We start from the raw sequence: 18603 nt of genomic DNA on the forward strand, positions 1-18603 counted from the left end.
CAGTTTGGGAAGTTTGTATTGATGTAGCTTCAAACTCACTGGCTCCTGGGCCATGACCTGTCTACTGAGGAGCCCATCACAGGCATTCTTCATCTCTGTTACAGCGTTTTTGATCTCCAGGGTTTTGCGTGCTTCTTTAGAATTTCCATCTCTGCTGACATTAGCCATCTAGTCTTGCATGTTGTCTATTTTTTCCATTAGTGCCTTTAGCATATTGATTAGAATCATTTTAAAGCCTCAGTCTGACAATTCTAACATCACTGCCATATATTAGTCTGGTTCTGATGTTCATTCTGTCTTTTCAAACTGTTTATTTATTTATTTATTTATTTTGCCTTTTAGTATGCCTTGTCGTTTTGTTGTTGTTGTTGAAAGCTGGACAGGAAGTATTTGGTAAAAGGAATCGGAACTGGTTCCCACAAAGTTCTCTGTTCCTGGGTTACAGTTTTGGTAAGTTGTTTTTCTTTGTGTTTACCTATCGACAGCCATTTGCCCTATGATCTCAGTTCTCTGATGGATAAAAGAAAAGTGACTGATTTTCCATTTGTTCAGCATTTTTATTATATGAATGAGAGTGATGACTCCCAAGTTTCTTACACACCAGACCAGAAACTGGAAGTCTGATTCCGTTGTTTCTGTGTTCTTCCTTCCTTCCTTCCCTTCCCCCCTCATACTTTTATTTTCCATCTTTCCTCCCTTCCTTTCTCCTACAGAGGTCCCCCCCACACACACACTTTTCCTTCGGCAAGACTTTGCCAAAGTGGCCACGGGGCAAACAGCTGCAGTGTTACCTTACTATTCAGTTTCTCTGGTACTTGGGAGGTGGCACCCACGAGTCTAGATGTGCCCTCTGTGGGTCCCTGAGCATGAGCCCTGCTGTTCCAGAGTCTCCCACATTCAGAAAGGCTGAACTTCCCTGAACTTGGCTGCACTTTACTTCTTTGGGACATATGAAGATGGACATGTTAGAACCAGATGACGGAGGCTGTCCGAAGATTCCCAGGCCCTCCTATCCTTGTCGAAGCTGGTGTCCTTTGCTGTGAAGGCTGCAACCATTCCCATGACCCTGACTTCTAAGGTGATCATGCTGACTCTGTGACCGGGGTGACAGTGACAAGTGACAGTGGCAGGTGATGCTGCCACCAAAAGGGAGGGGCGTTCCGACCTCCTGTCATTTTTCTAGGGATTGAAGAGTGGTGGTCCTTGGAGAAGTTTCCCTCTAACCGTCTTTCAACCGTTTTAAGGTACAAAGGACAGGTCTCCTCCTATTCTGCATATGGAGATATGGAAGGCATCAGGGGGTCTGACAGGAGGGAGCTTTGGGCTGGAGAGGCCTTCAGCATCCCAAGGGCAGGGAGGGGAGGGCAGATCCTCAGTATCGTGGTCCCATGCCCAGCACAGTGCCTGAATGTAGGAGGCAAACCGAGAGCTTGTGCTGAGCAAATGAGGGAGTGACGTGTTCAACCTGCCAAGCCACTCTCAGCACCCAACATGGTTACCCAAGGGCAAGACCAAGGTCCTTGATGCTGGGAGCTTGTGATTTTGCTGGGAACCATATCTGAGTATGGGGTGGGGGGTGTGGATTCAGCTGGCAAGTGAGCCAACCCGCTATCCCGGGCACTCGCATCTCTGTCCACACAGAAGTCAGTTCTTACGTAGTGCTGCTTGGCTTCATGGTTGGGGATTATTTTTACCAAGCACTCAGGAATCCTGCATCCCTTGAAGGGTATGTCCTGCCTTAAATTTGTACCTGTGAAGCCACTCCTGGGCTGGATGTGAAAGGAATGTATGTAATGCTTTCACAGTTCAGCACACGTCCAGAAGGGGTCCTGATGTCACTAAACACCTCTCTGGGCAGGCACGTTGCTTGGTACTGGAGAGTCAAGCAAATAAGATGGTTTCACAGGAGTTGAGAATCCAGCCGGGCAAGCAGACGCAGAGGAGACCTAAGGAGACGCAGCTATTGGGCCCGATGGCAGGAATCTCGCAAGGCATCCCTCACTATGTGCAGACTTTCCTCTGAGGCAGTGGGACCACAGCAGGTTGACATGATGTTGTTATAATTAATGTTGTTGTTTTGATTATTTTCTGGGTAGAGGGGCCAAGTTCTGTTTAGTTCAGTCACTCAGTCGTGTCCAACTCTTTGCGATCCCATGAACTGCAGCATGCTAGGGTTCCCTGTCCATCACCAACTCCCAGAGCCTGCTCAAACTCATGTTCATCAAGTCAGTGATACCATCCAACCATCTCACCCTCTGTCGTTCCCTTCTCCTCCTGCCTTCAATCTTTCCCAACATCAGAATCTTTTCCAAGGATTCAGTTCTTTGGCATCAGGTGGCCAAAGTATTGGATAGAGGTGTAAAGTAGGCTGATTTTGTTTCGGGAGGCTTCCTCTTCTGGCCCTGGGTGGATGACTGGAGTAGGGGGACTGGAGAGGCTGCTTTGAAGTCCACCAGGTTCCAGGTGGCACGATGGTAAAGAATCTGCCTGCCAATGCCAGGAGATCATAAGAGACCCAGGTTCGATCCCTGGGTCGGGAAGATCCCCTGCAGAAGGAAATGACAACCCTCTCCAGGATTCTTGTCTGGAAAATTCCATGGACCAAGGAGCCTGGTGAGCTACAATCCATGGGGTCACAGAGAATCGGACATGACCGAGCAACTGAACACAGGCTGCAGGTGGCCGGTGCAGGGAACAGCAAGAACACTAGAAGGAATCTGGCAGATTTCACCACGGGTCTGGGTGCTGCCTGTGAAGGGTGGGCAGCAAAGTCAGTGGTGGGAGGAGGGGCCCGTGTGTGTCCCCCTGAGCTGGGCTTTGTCCATAGGGAACATCCATTCTTTTCTCTCCACTTGAAGAAGCCCATTTGCCAGCTAGGTGCCCTGCCATGGGGACAGACTCCAGGCCCCAGGCTTCCCTTCACCCCCTCCTCCACCCTCATTCCTCTGAGCTCTATCCACCCCACCGACCGTGGTGCCCAGCTCGGGGACACAGAGCACTATGTCCACATGTTTGGAAAAACACACCCACAGGAAACTGGCATTGGTTGGCCCCAGCCCCACAGAGAGATGCCACTCACTGAGCACCTGCTGTCTAGGACCTTCTCAACAGTGGGAAGAATGGCTCCGCTTCACAGATGGGGGAACTGGGGCCAGAAGAACCCAGGTCAGGGACTGCAGACCAGAGGGACTGACCTGGGACTGGCGTCCACATCTGCCTGCCTCTATTCTAACTGTGATGACTGCTGGCAACTTACTTAATTGTCTTTGGGTCTTTGGGCTCAGTTTTTCCATCCACAAGTTCAATTCAGTTCAGTTGCTCAGTCGTGTCCAACTGTTTGCGACCCCATGGACTGCAGCATGCCAGGCCTCCCTGTCCATCACCAGCTCCTGGAGCCTGCCCAAACTCATATCCATTGAGTTGGTGATGCCATCCAACCATCTCATTTTCTGTCATCCTCTTCTCCTCCTGCCTTCAATCTTTCCCAGCATCAGGGTCTTTTCCAATGAGTCAGCTCTTTGCATCAGGTGGCCAAAGTATTGGAGTTTCAGCTTCAACATCAGTCCTTCCAATGAACACCCAGGACTGATTTCCTTTAGGATGGACTGGTTGGATCTCCTTGCAGTCCAAGGGCCTCTCAAGAGAGATCCACAAGATGGGGTAATAATAGCACCTGCAGCATAATCATTGGGAGACTTCGATGGGTTTGTCCTGTGAAAGGCTGACCATAGCGCCAGATGAGGGGTGTGGGTTGAGGATTGTCTCTTCCATCAGTAAGCACTCGCTCTTCTTATGCCTCATCACCTGGAGGACAGGACGATGTGGATGTGTGATGGGCATCTTCAGCGTCTAAAGAGCCTTCTGTGTGTCCGGGGGAGTGGGCTCTTTTGAGGCGGCTTGAGGGTGCTGGAGGCGCTCACAGCAGAAGGGGGCCCTTTTGGTTTGTGTGTTTGTAGCTTGAAAAATTAAGTGATTTCTAAAGTAAGGTTGTCCTGGGGAGAAGACGACCCCATGGGGGCCTTCCTGTCCCTGGAAGGACTTTGGAGAGAAGCTGGAAGGCCATGTGTGGGGGCTCCTGCAGAGGAATGACAGGCCCCAGGCTCCCCGCCCACGGGCCTGGTCTTTGTTTACCTTATTTGTTCATAAAGATGCTAGTCCTCTTCGTGAGGGCTCCACTCTTGTGACCTAATTATTTCCCAAAGGTCCCCTTCCTAATACACCATCACATCAGACATTAGGATTTCGACCTATGAACACTGGAGACGCACAAGCATTCACTCATTAGCTTGTGTGTGTGTGCTCACTCCTCTGTGGTGTACGTGTGTGACGTGTACATTGCACGTGTGTTTCAGGACAGTGTGTGCATTGTGGTATATATGTGGTATGTGTGTGTATGCGGTGTGCGTGTTTCCTTGCATGAATGTGTGGCTTGTGTGTTGGGTGTGTGTTTCAGGACAACGTGTGCATTGTGAGCTGGGTGTGTGTGTGTGCGTGATATATGTAGAACATCAACAGAATCCACCCCTGCCTGTCGCTAGAGGGATCCTCAGAGGTTCCTTGGATGCAAAAGGTATAACCTGGACTAGCAAAGGAGGTCAGCCTGATGCAGGCCCGGTGGTGGGAGGGTTCACAGCTGGGAGACTTGGTAGCAAGGGCCGAGAGTCCCAGCTCGGGGGGAGTGGGTGGCCCTGGGTGTAGGGAGAGTCTTGGTGGGGTGGAATCTTGGCTCTGGTGACCCCTGGAATGAGGGGGTCCTAGGTGAAGGGTCAGCCAGTCCGGGAGTGGGGCGCCCAGCTGCTGTGATGAATGACAGCACTGGTGCCCCCAGCCGTGGGGGCCGTGGAAGCTGAGGGCACCTCAGTGCGCCCATGGTGACCACGTGGGTGGTACCCACCCCACAGCCTCTGAAGCACCCGGCAAGCTCTGCTGACCTCCTGGTGGGGTCGGAGGAGTGATGAGTTCTCCTCTCCCCGCTGGGCCCCCACTCCCAGTGACTCTGACCTGTCTGGGCCTCAGTTCTTCATCTGTAGAATGGGTCTGTTCTCCTGTGGTGATCCCCAACCCCGCTGGCCTCCTAGTTCAGGTGGTGACTGAGAGTCATCCTGATGAGGCTTGGGCTGCAAGGACACTCTCACCTTCCCTGCGGGGCCAAAGAGGGAGGAGGCCTGGCCCAGGCCGAGTCCTGGGACAATTAGGAGGTGGCCAGGGGTGGCTCTGCCAGGCAGGGGGAAATGTGTGCTGAGGACTGGAGGGGACGGCAGGCGTGGCCCACGGTGGCTTCCGCTGGCTCAGGCTGCGTGGAGGGCTGCCCTCTGTGCCTGTGGGCCCTGTCCCCTGCAGGTGGTCAGCAGGGAGTGGCGGGGGAGGGTCACCCCACTGCCCCTGGGTGAGGGGGGCCGCGTGCAGGCCAGGAGACAGGGGAAGCCACGGTCAGGCAGGAAGGGGTGAGGGCTGGCCAGAGCCATCGCAGGAGGGGACGCCACTGAGAACGGGGGAAAACAAGGCTTGGTGGTCGGACACTTGAGGGTCAGGAGCCCTGGGGGCCAAGGTGAAGGCTGAGCGCCACCCAGAGGGTGTAGAATAGGCCCAGGTGGCCAGGCGCTCCCAGATTGCTGGGGCCGGTGGCTGTTCTGCCATCACTTCTGAGGCCCGCCAGCTCCAGGGTCCTGGGGTGTGTGACGGGAAGCAGGGGCCCTGAAATCCTGGCTGCAGACGGTCTGCTCTGGAGGGAGCCGTGATGCCAGTCCCCACACACTGGATGCGTGGCCCGCTCCACTGTGTGGCTGGAAAGTCCTAGGAAATGACAGAGGTGGGTGGCAGGGCTGGGCTGAGTGACTGAGCCCTGCTTCTCGTTCTGGGTGCCCCTTCCAGCCCTTCACACCTGAGCCCTGAAAACGTGTCAGGACAGCCCTGACTCGGTTGACTTTACTTATAACTTCTTAAAATTTTTTGAAACTTCCACTGACTGTTTCACACCCGTGTTGAGTAAGAAAAGAGTGTGGACAGTGCGCATGAGCACCTTATTAATTTGCTATAACTGGAGAACGAGATGTCCTCAGAGTGTTAATATTTTACTTTGAAGGCTTTTTAAGTGTTAAAGGAATTATTTACTCTATTTTTTGCGGGGGTGGGGGGTGGGGGAAGGGTGTGGCCTAAAAACTTTGCTCTCTAGAAAAACCTTTGCTCTCTTTTCATTTTCCTATCTGTTTGCCTCTTGCAGAATACCATCTGCCAGTTGTGTAGTGTGTTCTGCCCTTCTAATGTCCTTGCTCTTTAATTTTTTTTTTTTTATTGGAATGTGATTGCTTTACAATGTTGTATTAGTTTCTGCTGCACAGTGAAGCGAATTTGTTTCCCTTCTGCTCTGGGCTGGGCGGACAGACCCCTCAGCTTGCTAGCCTTGTGTGTAAATCATGAGATGGTAGGCTATGAGGGTGGGAAGGACAGGGGAGTTGCGTGCGGGGTGGTGTGTGCTGGCTTACGACTGATGTGAAAGGCAGCCGGGAAAGCGGCAGAGCTCAGCGCTAAGAAGCTAAGTTATCTTAAGTCATTAAACAAAGTGCTGAATATGTGCCCTGAGCTCTTTTCCCCCTCCTTCCCAATGTATTGCTTTCCAGTGGCTGCCAGAATTCCCACAAATGGAGTGGCTTAAAACAACAGAAGTTTGTTTTCTTACACGTTTGAGAGGTCAGAAGTCCAAGGTCAAGGTCACCCTAATCTTGGATGCTCTCATCTTGGGATCTTCAACTTGATTACATCTGCAGAGACCCTTTTTCTAAACCAGGGTGTGTTCCCAGCTGCCAGGAATAGGATGTGAACATATCTTTTGGGGGCCACTGTTCAGCCCACTCTAGTCCTCATCAGCCAGAAGCTGACCCACGTTGCTTGGGACCTGCTGCCCAACCAAGCACCCTCAGAATCACGCTTAAACTCCTTCCAGGGCCAGCGTCACCGGCGCACAGCGAGGTCATAGAGGCTGTCGGGGGCCCACCTCTTGGTTTAATGCTCTGTGTCATGGTCATGAAAGTCTGAATAGCTTTTGAACCCAGACCCTTGCATTTCCATTTCGCACTCGGCTGCACATTCTAAAGCTGGTCTTGGCCCGGTCTGTGATCTGCAGGTCCCAGGAGGTCTGACACATTTGCACCCCTCGTCTCCTCCACTGATGACTTGAGTGATATTTGTTACAGGTTCCAATACCCTGTTTCCTCTTTCATTTTAGCACAGTCACAATCCAGGGTTATTTATGCATTCATTCCCTGGTTGTCTCCCTGGCTAGAAACTTCGGTGATGGCCGGGACCCTGTCTGGTCCTCCTTTGCCCCCCACGGCTAGCGTGATTTCTGGAATGTACCTTCTCAGGTCCGCTGTCCTTCCCAGCATGGTGCCGAGGAATCACATCTCCTGGCTGAGACTCTTGGGCTCCTCTGTGAGGACTGGGCTGTGCTGGGCTCTGCGGGCCACCGTGAGCTCTAAATGAAAAGCCGTGGCACAGAGTGGGCACCAGGCTCATCTCAGGTGGAAGCATGCCCAGAGTTGCTCCTGGAGGTGGGGGGTGGGCAAGGCCTTTGCAGAAGTCATTGTCTGTGGGCTGATCATTGTGACACTGTGTGGCACTCTAAGCCTTGGGCCAGACTGGCCTTGGGTGTGTTCTTGACACAAGGCCAAGTTTGACTGGGCCCAGAACCCTGGATACCTTCCCCTCTTTCGTCCCATTCATCTCAACATTTATTAAGGCTCCGGCCTGGCAGATGTTGAAGGTGGCTGTCGAGAGCAGTAGGCTTGGTCTTAGCTTATTGGAGTCCATTTGTCCTGGAAATACTGAGCTCAGGCTTTGGGCTGAGCACAGGGTGAAGCAGACAAAGCTGGAAGTCAAGTCCTGTCCTTGAGCGGTTGATTGTCAGGGGGGGCTGACAAATGAGCAAACACACAGGACAGCCCTCAGCCTGTAGTTGGGGGGCTCAGAGGAGGCACCTGACCAATGTGGAGGGCATACGGGAGGCTTCCTGAAGAAGGCATAATGGGAGCTGGCCGTGAAAAGGGGTGGGGAATTGGCTTTCTCTGTCAGAGAACTGCATCACCATGGCCTTCTGGGGAGTGTATCGGGCCTGGAGTTTGAGGTGGCTATGGGAGAGGTGGTGGGGTGGGGCTGTGGCGTGACTCAGACCCTGAAAGGCTTGTGCTCCTTCAGGGGTCAGGGTTCTCTTCAGAGGCGGCCTGAACCTTAGATGGCTTCTAAGCAGGAGAGTCTCTGTGACTTTCCCTTTTGAGGCCTCAGTTTTCTCATCTGTAAAGTGGGGGATGTGTGCTGAGCTTCTAATGAGATGATGCGCTTTTCCAAGGGGTGCTATGGTTGGGGTAAGAAACTGGGTCATCCCCAGGCATGGCCTCCTGTCTCTGCCCTTTGGCTCTTCTGCTCTTGGGGTCATGAGAGCCTGACCAAGGGGGCCTTGGGTCCAGCCAGTCCAGGGTCTGATAAAAAGGTGGTGTCTGGGACTGGCCCCGGAGACTTAATAGCCACTGTTCTCATGACCCCCAGATACTCTTGGGTTTCCATTCCTGTTCCCTCTGCTGTCCATGGCTGGGTTGCCGTCCCAGGGTCTCACAGAGTGGTGGTCCAGTCTGGCTGCCTGTGTCCAGCCTGCTGTGCTGCCTCGGGCATGTGCTTTGCTTCCCTGGGCTCAGAGCCTCATCTGAAACCTCCTTTTTCCCAAGCATCGTCAGTGATCATGGGAGGGGCTGCTGGGAAGGAAAGGGGCCTTCCCATTTGTCAGGCCACTGGCAAGCTGTGACAGTGTGGTACCAGGTGGGCTGTGCCTTGATACCAAGGCTTCTAGCAGTGCCCAGATTCAGCACAGATCACCTTGGCCTTCATGGAGACAACTGGAGGCTGGCATTGCTCCTCCTAATAGATTTAGCTTTGTTTTGTTTAGTGAGTATCTTCACTGGGCCAGGCACCTTGCCAGCACTTCAAATTCTGGTCCCTATGAAATGAGTGCTGTGGATCCCATTAAACAGATGTGAAAACTGAGGTACTTTCACTTCACTTCACCTTCCTTTAAGAAAAATGGCATCATTTTTTCTGTAAAACAGTAATAGAAAATTCAATCTACTCGGAAGGGTATTAAAGAGAAAAAGTAGCTGCTGGCGCATCGTCACTAGGCTGTCCCAGCTGACGCCTGGGAGGTGAGCCTACCTCCTCCTCACCCCTGTGTCCCCACAACGCAGGGCCTGGCGCCGCGCAGCTGCTCAACACACAGTTGTGATCAAATGCAAAAGATGAACAAATACAGTTCAGAAAACTGCAATCACAAATCATATTTGTCCTTTGACACTGCCTTTTCCTCTCTTTACAATGCTGGCCTTTCTCCCTGTGGGATTTGCTCTCACCGCCTGGATGTAATTTACCTGACCCGCCTGTTGTGGCTGAGCGTTTCGTCGCTGGGAAGAACATCCGAGTGTTCGTCCAGAGACTGAATCTCTGCTTAGCTAAAGTGCATTCCTAGAAGGGGCATTGTGGGGCCACAGGATGGAACAGAGGGAGCAACCTCCCCTTTCCCAGGTCTGGAAGATGCTTCCTGCTCCTTGGGCTGTAGGGGAGACACACGGCAGAGGCCCAGGCCGATTTCTGAGAAGCGCTGTGGTTGCAGGAGGAGGCAGGTCAGAGGAGAGAGGAATGAATTATGGTTTGTGCTCTGATAAGTCCAGTTGGAGCAAATGGAGTTCATCCTTCTCTGAAGACAGAATGTACCTTTCTGGAATCGATCTGGGGTGGGGGGGATGGTGGAGGTTGATTACCCCAAATAAACCTCCATGGCACGCTGAGAGACAGCTCTGTCTCCTGTTCAAGAGAGTGTAACTGGCCTCCATTACTGCCTTCCCAGATTCCTAGTTGGATGGACATCCCGGGCCCCCAGGGCTAGCAGGTCATGCTGGACTGGAGTTCATGGCCATCGCACGTCCCTAGCCCACCAGACCCACTGGCATTGACAAGAGCCCCCCACAACTCCCCATCCCACACTTCCCCTGGCCCCCTCCCAACTCCCACCCCACCAAGCAGCCCCTGCCCAGGCCACGGACCCCATGTTACTGAATCCGATGGCCACTTTCCAGTCTTCCTCTTCACCTCTCAGGAGCTGCCCCTGTCGGGTCCTTCCTTCTAGAAACACTTTCTTCCCTTAGCTTTCCTGGTTCTCCATTTTTCTCCTTCAATCTGCAGACTTCTCGTTTACTGTTCTCCTTGCTGATTTCATGTCTCCTCCCTGACCTCCCAAGGTTGGTCTTCCACCACTCTGGAATGCTCTCTTGTTTTCCTCTCTCCATTTTCTCCCAAGACTTCCCTGGTGGCTCAGACAATAACGCGTCTGCCTACAATGTGGGAGACCCGGGTTTGATTCCTGGATCAGGAAGATCCCCTGGAGAAGGAAATGGCAACCCGCTCCAGTACTCTTGCCTGGAAAATCCCATGGACAGAGGGGCCTGGTAGGCTATAGTCCATGGTGTTGCAGAGAGTCAGACACGACTGAGTGACTAAACTTTCTTTTCCACTTACTAGCTGTGTGGCCTTAGGTAGCTTACTTAGCTTGTCTGCAACTCACTTGTCTCATCTCTATCATGGCTCTCCTGCAAGGATGATATGCTTCCCTTCTCTCATCACAGGGTTCGGCACATAATAGGTACCTTGTAACTGTCTTCTGTGGTCACTCATTCATTCTCTCATTCACTCAGGAAGTGTTGATGGGGTGCTTCCTGCATGCTGGGCTCTGTACTAAGCATGGAGAACACTGAGAGAACCAAACAGATGTAGGCCCTGCTTACTTGAAACTCATATCCTGGTGTAGGGGAAATAGACAGGAAGTAAGTGAATGTCTGTTTGTCACACGGAAAGCAGTAACAAGGCAGAGCGAGGGGCAGAGGGCCCAGAGTCAGGCTCACAGCGCAGAGCAGCCTGGGGTTGGCTGGGCACAGCACTGGGAGCTGGGAGCCTGTACTGTCTTGCCCCAGGCTGGCTTGGGCACTGCCGCTGGGCCCAGAGCTGGCTGTTCTAGCCAACTAGTGCTGGGCTAGTCCTGGGAGTGTGGAGGGAACTGCTAACCATAAAGGTTAGACTCCATAAAGGAGTCTGAAAGCCCAGTTTTCAGAGTGTGGTCCTTATTCCTGCTCCGGCTTTGTGCTCTCGGAGCACAGTGTGGTACCAGGTGGGCTGTACCTTGAAACCACGGGACCCCCTAGGGTCCTGCCTTAGGAACCGGCATCCGGTGACTGAGGCTCAGTGACATTTGCAGACCAAGGCTTACAGTCACTTAGGTGCCATAGTCTCATCTTGACGAGGCCAGGACTGGACCAGACAGAGTTACTCAGTGAGGAGTGGTCACAGGGAACCTCAGCTGGGAGCATGGGAGACGTGCAAATCGGCTTTCTAGGGGGTGATCCCAGGACCATAATAAGCTTCCAGGTGATTCTGATGCAGCCGGAGATGCAGCTGGAGAAGTGCTTGGTCAGTTTTGAATGGCAGGGCATCCTTGGGTTAGCAGTGCAAGCTCTGGGAGGGAGGCCTCGGTGAATGCTGGCTGCACTCCTGTTAGAGTGCCCCAGGCAAGAGGCACACTACCCCACCCCCACCCCCACCGCCTCTGCTGACCTGGCCTCCTTCTTCTCCCAGGATCCCAAGTGATGGTGGTTTACACGGAGGAGGAGCTGAGCCCTGCGAGACTGGTTAGCACGGCGGAGCTGGGAGTGGTGCCTGCTGGCTGGCGGGAGTGAACGCAAGATCTCAGCGTCTCAACTTGAGAGGAAGCATGTCTAAGAAAGGCCGGAGCAAGGGCGAGAAGCCCGAGATGGAGATGGACCCGGTGCAGATGGCCAACGAGGAGCTGCGGGCCAAGCTGACCAGCATTCAGATCGAGTTCCAGCAGGAAAAGAGCAAGGTGGGAAGGGCGCGGGTCTCCCGGCTCAGGTGAGGGGTGGGCTGTGAATTCCTGGTGGACACACTGCCCCGCAAGGGTGTGTCCCGGGGCTGGGGTGAGAGTGGGCACTTCCACTCTCCAAGCCTCAACTTGCCCCTCAATAAAATGGGTATAACATGGGTACAGAGGCCACGTGGGTGCAAATCCTGTCCCATCCCCTACCTTTGGCTCTGATCTCAGGCCAGTCACTTCACTCTCCATACCATAACCCCCCTCACCTGCAGGATGGGATCATAATAAGGCCACCTGATGGGCCAACGGTCAGGAATAAGGGTGTAAATACAGATACATGAAGGGCTCGGTATGGAGCCTGGCTCTGTGATGGGAGCCTTTGCTCTGGTAAGGCAGGTATGAGCTTTGGAGCCAGTCAGTACAATACCCAGTTGGGTGCCAGTCAAAGGGCAGGCATGATGGGAAGCCAGTGACAGTGGAAGGAGCCCAGGCTTTCTAATCTTGCAGACCTGGCTTTAGACCTCACCTAGGCTCCTGACTGATTTCACAATCTTAAACAAGTGACCTGAAGTCTCTGAACCTCCATTTTCTCATCTGTAATATGGTATCATAATGACCGCCTGACTTAAGGTTATCGTGGGCTTTCATGGTAGCTGTCAGTAAAGAATTTGCCTGTAGTGCAAGAGACCCAGGTTCGATTCCTGGGTCGGGAAGATCCCCTGGAGGACGGCATGGCAATCTACTCCAGTATTCTTGCCTGGAGAATCCCATGAACAGAAGAGCTTGGAGGACCACAGTCCATGGGTTTGCAAGAGTCAGACACAACTTAGCGATTAAACCACTACCAAAGATATATAAAGAAAGCTTGAGTCCCAAAGAATTGATGCTTTTGAACTGTGGTGTTGGAGAAGACTCTTGAGAGTCCCTTGGACTGCAAGGAGATCCAACCAGTCCATCCTAAAGGAAATCAGTCCTGACTATTCATTGGAAGGACTGATGCTGAAGCTGAAACGCCAATACTTTGGCCACCCGATGGGAAGAACTGACTCATTGAAAAAGACTCTGATGCTGGGAAAGATTGAAGGTGGGAGGAAAAGGGGATGCCAGAGGATGAGATGGTTTGATGGCATCACCGACTCGATGGACATGAGTTTGAGTAAGCTCATGGACATGAGTTGGTGATGGACAGGGAAGCCTGGCATTCTGCAGTCCATGATGTCGCAAAGAGTCGGACACAACTGAGAGACTGAACTGACCTGAACTGAAAGATATCAGGTGATGGAAACAAAGAAAGCCCACCTTGCACAGCCATGGTCCTTTATGCTGGTGTAGTTCTGACCCGGGTGGTTTGAGGGCAAAAGCAGGCAAGGTGGGAGGTGCTGTGCCAGCCCAGAGAGGAGCCGCCACTTGTGTGAGAAGAGAAAGAGGATGGGATTCGGGCTTGTTCCTGGGGGACCCATCTGAGGACCTTGTCTGGCTGGGGACATGGAGGTTGTAGCCTCAGCCCCACAGGTCCCCTCCCGCCCTGCCCGTAGACCTGAGGGCGGGGAGGGCCTGCCCCGGGAACAGCTGCAGGTGTCTGGTTGAGAGCTGGGACTCTGACAGTAGCTGCAGTGCTGAGCAGGGTCCAGCTTCCGGGTGGGGAGGGGGCTGAGGCTTGGTCCTTGGCTCTGAGCCCAGCTCAAGACGGCTGCGTGGAGAACAGAGGCAGAGTCCCTGAGCTGGGGCGATGAAGACTGGGCTTCTAGAGCTTGGGGACACGTATGCCCCTTCCCGTGCCCAGACTCTCACGATTTCCAGCGGCAGTGCAGCCACAGTCTTTCAGCACAGCTTCTGGCCGTGCAGCCTGTCCACACCCTGCCCAGCCCAGGAAGGATTCGCCTGCCAGGATCCCCCGGGGTTATCCGCTGCCCAGCTGGGCCTGAGCAGCTGGCTAGGAAGGAGCAACAGCAGCTGTGTCTGTGGGACCAGTGTCCTTTGACCAGGTCTCCATTGCACCTCCACCACCTAACCCGCCTTGAGGTCTTGGGGCAAGCCAGGTAGCTGCCTTATGCCTCAGTTTCCCCATCTGTTAAATGGGCACATCTGATGTGTCTGCCTCTCTGGGTTGTTTAAGGAATAAATAAGAGTCACATCCAGGGCCCTGGGCACTGCCTGTCATGTTGTAGTTACTCAGGGGCTGGCAGACATTTCTTATGTGTCTGGTACGCAGGCCACACCAGGTACCGTGGAGAGCCTCCTGACCCTCGCAGTGACCTGTGAGGTTAGATGAGGCTCTCCCCACTTTGTTGTCCTTCAGTTGCTAAGTCGTGTCTAATTTTTTGTGACTCATGGACTATAGACTGTCAGGCTTCTCTGGCCACGGGATTTCCCAGGCAAGTATACTGGAGTGGGTTGCCATTCCCTTCTCCAGGGGATCTTTCTGATTTAGGGATCAAACCCACACCTCCTGAATTGGCAGGCAGGTTCTTTACTGCTGAGCCACGTGGGAAGCCCCCTTCTCCCCACTCTACAGGTGAGCAGACTGAGCATTGGGGAGAAGAAGTGGCTGGGTTTCCGTAAATAAAATACCACAGACTCAGAGGCTTCGACCACAGAGATTTATTTCCTCATAGTCCTGGAGGTTGGGAGTCTGAGATCAGAAGAGTCAGTTTCTTCCTGGGGCCTCTCTCCTTGGCTTGTAGACAGCCGTCTTCTTCCTGCGTCCTCAGATGGTCTTCTCTGTTTGGGTCTGTGTTCTAATCTCTTCTTATAAGGGCACCAGTTGTATCGGATCAGGACCCTGCCCTCATGACCTCATTTAACTTGGTGACCTCTTTTAAGACTGTCTTCAAATACAGTCACATTCTGAGGTTCTGGTAGGGGGTGGTGGGGGTTGGTTAGAACAACCACACAGGAATTTGGTGGACACGATTCAGCCCATCACAGCAGGACAGTCCAGTCGTAGGTGTTGGCAGGTGGTTGGAAGCCTGGCCCACGAGAACCCCAGCCTGGGCCTCCCTGTCCCAGCACCTCCTGCCACCACATGCCCTGGCTGCCGTGTGCTCAATCCAGCCACCTCGTGGCCCTTCCAAGGGTGTGCGGAGAGGGTTTCTGTTCTTGGAGAATTCAGCAATGTGTTTACTGGCTGGTGTGACACCTGTGAAAGTCACTCAGTTGTGTCCGACTCTTTGTGACCACATGGATTATACAGTCCATGGAATTCTCCAGGCCACAATACTGGAGTGGGTAGCCTTTCCCTTCTCCAGGGGATCTTCCAGACCCAGGAATGGAACTGGGGTTTCCTGCATTGTAGGTGGATTCTTTACCAACTGAGCTATCATGACAAACATACATATAAACCTTACAATTGCATGTAACTGTTACTTCTATATGATCTTGTGATATCCAGTTTTGATGTTGCATTTACAGTGTTGTTACTTCAGCAGAGGAGCCCATAGAATCAAGGGTTGTTGGGAACACACCTGTTGGTTCTTCAAGCCCCCCTGGGCCTGTGCCCCAGGCCTGGGCTGGGCATTTGGAGGTAACTCAGAAATGACCCCATTCACAGACAGGCTGTGTGCTCAGATGCTCAGGGAGCTAGGCAGATGACAGTACTTGGCTTGTGGCACCAGGGATTTTAGGAAACCATGCAGTGGTCATAGGGGCCTGAGAAAGCTTTGCTTTATCTCTCCAGAGGTGGTCTGGAGCCAGCTCTGAAGGATTTTGCTAGCTGGTGAGAAATGGAGCCGGATTCACACTATCCCAAGTATCCAGCATCAACTGGGGGCTTCCTCAGTGTCACCTGGGGTGCCAGGCCACTGGGGGCAGAGTCCCTGACTTGTTGAAGCCCACAGTCTGGGGTGGGTAGGGGCAGAGAGGGCAATGGTCAGCACATGGGCTCAAGACAGGTGCTGCCCACCACTCAACAGCTGGTGATTCTTGCAGTGAGCAGCCCACTGTGGTCTTGATCTACCCCGGGTCAGGGACTAATCCAGCTACAGAAGCAAGTCAGGCCCCATCCTGCCCTTCAGGGGCTGGCTCAGGTATGCTGAGAGGGTTGGAACTGGGGTGTGGTCTGTGCGGTGATGGAGGGAATCACATTCCAGGGACCCAGAGGAGGCCCTGACCCAGTTGAGGAAGGCTTCCAGACCCTCTTGGAGAATGGAGGGAAGGCACCAGGCAGAAGGACCAGTGAGCCTAGGAGCCGGGACCCCCTGGGGAGTGGATGCTGTCATTGATTATTTACAAACTACCAGACCCATCATCCTTTCATTCTTTCTTTCGCTCAGTCCACGGCTGGTTATTGAGCATCTACTGCGTGCCATGCTCTGTCCCAGAAACTGCGCTGCCCTGGAGACCCTCACCCTGAGCTGGTGTCTAGTGGGGGAGGTGGGGAGCAAAGGCCAGGAGGTGAACATGTGATATTTGTTCCATAGTGAAAAATGCCAAGAAAGTAAGGCTGGAGAAGCAGGTGGAGTGGGATTGGAGTAGGGGTGGCTCTTCTGGGAGGTGGTCAGCAACACAGGGGCACTGCAGGTGGAGGGCAGGCCCTGCACAGACCTGGCCGGGAGCCCTCCAGGCAGAGGGAACAGCTCAGGAGAAGGCCTGCAGGTGGGAAAGTGCCTGTGTGTTCGAGGTGCAGCAGGCAGGGAGGTGGCCTGAGCTGGGCAGTCAGGGAGGAGGACCAGAGAGCCATAAGCCAGGGTCAGTCCTGCAGGCCGGGGAGGACTCAGGCTTGTGTGTTGCATGCTACAGAGCTCTCGAGGGTTTCTGTTTGTGTACTTTTGTGTTTTTTGTATGTTATCTATTCAGTCCTTTATATCACTACGAACTCTCATTTTATACTTTGGGTTGTCATCCACTACTATTAGGCTGGCCAAAATGTTCGTTTGGTTAATGAATACATCGTTCAATGAAGTTCTTGGTGAAAATGAAAAATGTCTTTTATTTTCACTTAAAACCAAGTGGACTTTTTAGCTAACCCGATACCTTATTTTGCTCAAACCGTTCCAGCTCTGGCCACTGGATCTCTTCCAGCCAGCTCCTGTGTCCCTTTGACACCCCCGCCTCTGTGGCCTTTCTTTGTTAATTTCTTCTCGGCACACCCCTACTTTCTGGTCCTGTAAGGTGCTCCTGGTTCATCTTGGATGTTCCCTGCCCCATTCCTAGAGCCACTCACCAAGGCCCTTTGGTCACTTTTATTGGAAAATGGCGTGAAAAACCAAGATCTGGGCACTGGGGGTGCTCACCACTGCTGGCATGCCATTACTTCTGGGCTTAGCTAGAAGAGCAAGGAAGTGTATGCATATATACTAACTGTGTATCTAAACATATCAAGCTAGTTCTTAATGTAACCTCTAAATGTGTATTAAGTTAAAGGTGAGTTCTTACTGATGCCCCCAGCCTAATCCAGTACCACTTGGATCCTCTGGCCTCCTTCCCTTGATTATGGTGTCCTCCCTCCAGAAGAGACAGCCTGACCCCACCACCCACTTAGTTACTCAACACTCTGCACACACAGCGGTTTCAGAACAGTTAACCCGCACCCCAAGAATTCAGAGGGCAGTGGAGGGAAATCATCTAACGTGAGTGCTGAGGCCTGTGCTGGCCACCAGGGGGCGACATAGGGACGCGTGCACAGGGGCAGAGGCAGGGCGATTGGTGAGGTGACTGCCCCGGTCTCTTAGAGGATTGCAGCTGCCAGCTTGAGCCAGGGTGGTCGCAGGGATGGTTTGAGGAGCGGGGGAGACAGCCAAGCGGAGGCAGACTTCACTGTGCCCACTGGGGGGTGGGGTGGGCAGCGTTCTTCCCGCCAGCCCCTCCTGCCTCGATGCATGCCCTGTCTCGCTCATTTTGCTCTTGTTGCATTTAGAGCCCAGGTGCTGAGACAAGGCTGGTAAGGTCCCCTCTCTCCTGCTGCCCCTCTGGACTTGGTGGGGTGGCTTAGAGGCATCTGGCGAGTGAGATGACACGTGACTTCTGTCAACCTGCTCAGTGGGATAGAGTAAGGAGGGGGTGCCCTGTGCACACCGGGGCAGCCCCCGCCTCACTGTGCTACACTTGGGTCCTTGCCTGGGCTCGACCCTGGGCTTTTCTAGGTAGAGCTGGTAGGACCAGCAGGGTCTTCTCCCCCGGCCCATCCACTGTGAGCATCCCTGGCACCTCTGTTACTGTTAGCTTCAGCTGGCCCCCTCTGCCCCTCCCAGGGACAGGCCCGGCCTCCCCAACCCTCAGACTGCCCTGCACACACCTCTGTTCACACTGTCCACATCCCTCCTTCCTTTACTTATGGGGGACCAAACTTCCCTTCATCTGCTCATTCACTTTCAGCTTTCTCTCTCCCAAGAGTCTTCAAGGGGCAGCTGTTGATGGACTTGTTTCATAGAGAAGGATCAGGGAGGTTTTATAATCAGGGTTCTTCAGACAGAAAAAGAACCAATAGGAGAGAGAGATGGAGGGGGATTTTTTGTTTTTAAGAAGGTGACTCACCTGGTCATGCAGGCTGACAAATCTGAAATCTGCAGAGCAGGCAGGCTGGAAATTTCAGGGAGCATGGATCTCACAGTAATGAGGCAGAATTCCTTTCTCATTAGGGCATTTCAGTCTTTTCTGTTAAGGCCATCAACTGATTTAAGGCCTTAAGTGAGGCCCACTCACAGTATAGAGGCTCATTTGCTTTACTCCAGGGCTGCTGATTTAAATAT

The 18603-nt window shown here is 53.1% G+C and overlaps 1 protein-coding gene across 1 annotated transcript in view; it reads left to right on the forward strand.

Moving 5' to 3' along the window:
• JAKMIP1 (janus kinase and microtubule interacting protein 1) overlaps positions 1–18603 on the forward strand; it is a 155013-nt gene that overhangs the window by 70149 nt on the left and 66261 nt on the right. Inside the window, exon 2 of the mRNA XM_027544995.1 lies at positions 11662–11926. Within this exon, the coding sequence (XP_027400796.1) occupies positions 11798–11926 (129 nt within the window). The 5' untranslated portion in view covers positions 11662–11797. The remainder of the gene's footprint in view (positions 1–11661; positions 11927–18603) is intronic.

This window comes from Bos indicus x Bos taurus, chromosome 6, assembly GCF_003369695.1.
Source record: "Bos indicus x Bos taurus breed Angus x Brahman F1 hybrid chromosome 6, Bos_hybrid_MaternalHap_v2.0, whole genome shotgun sequence".
Lineage (NCBI taxonomy): Eukaryota > Metazoa > Chordata > Mammalia > Artiodactyla > Bovidae > Bos > Bos indicus x Bos taurus.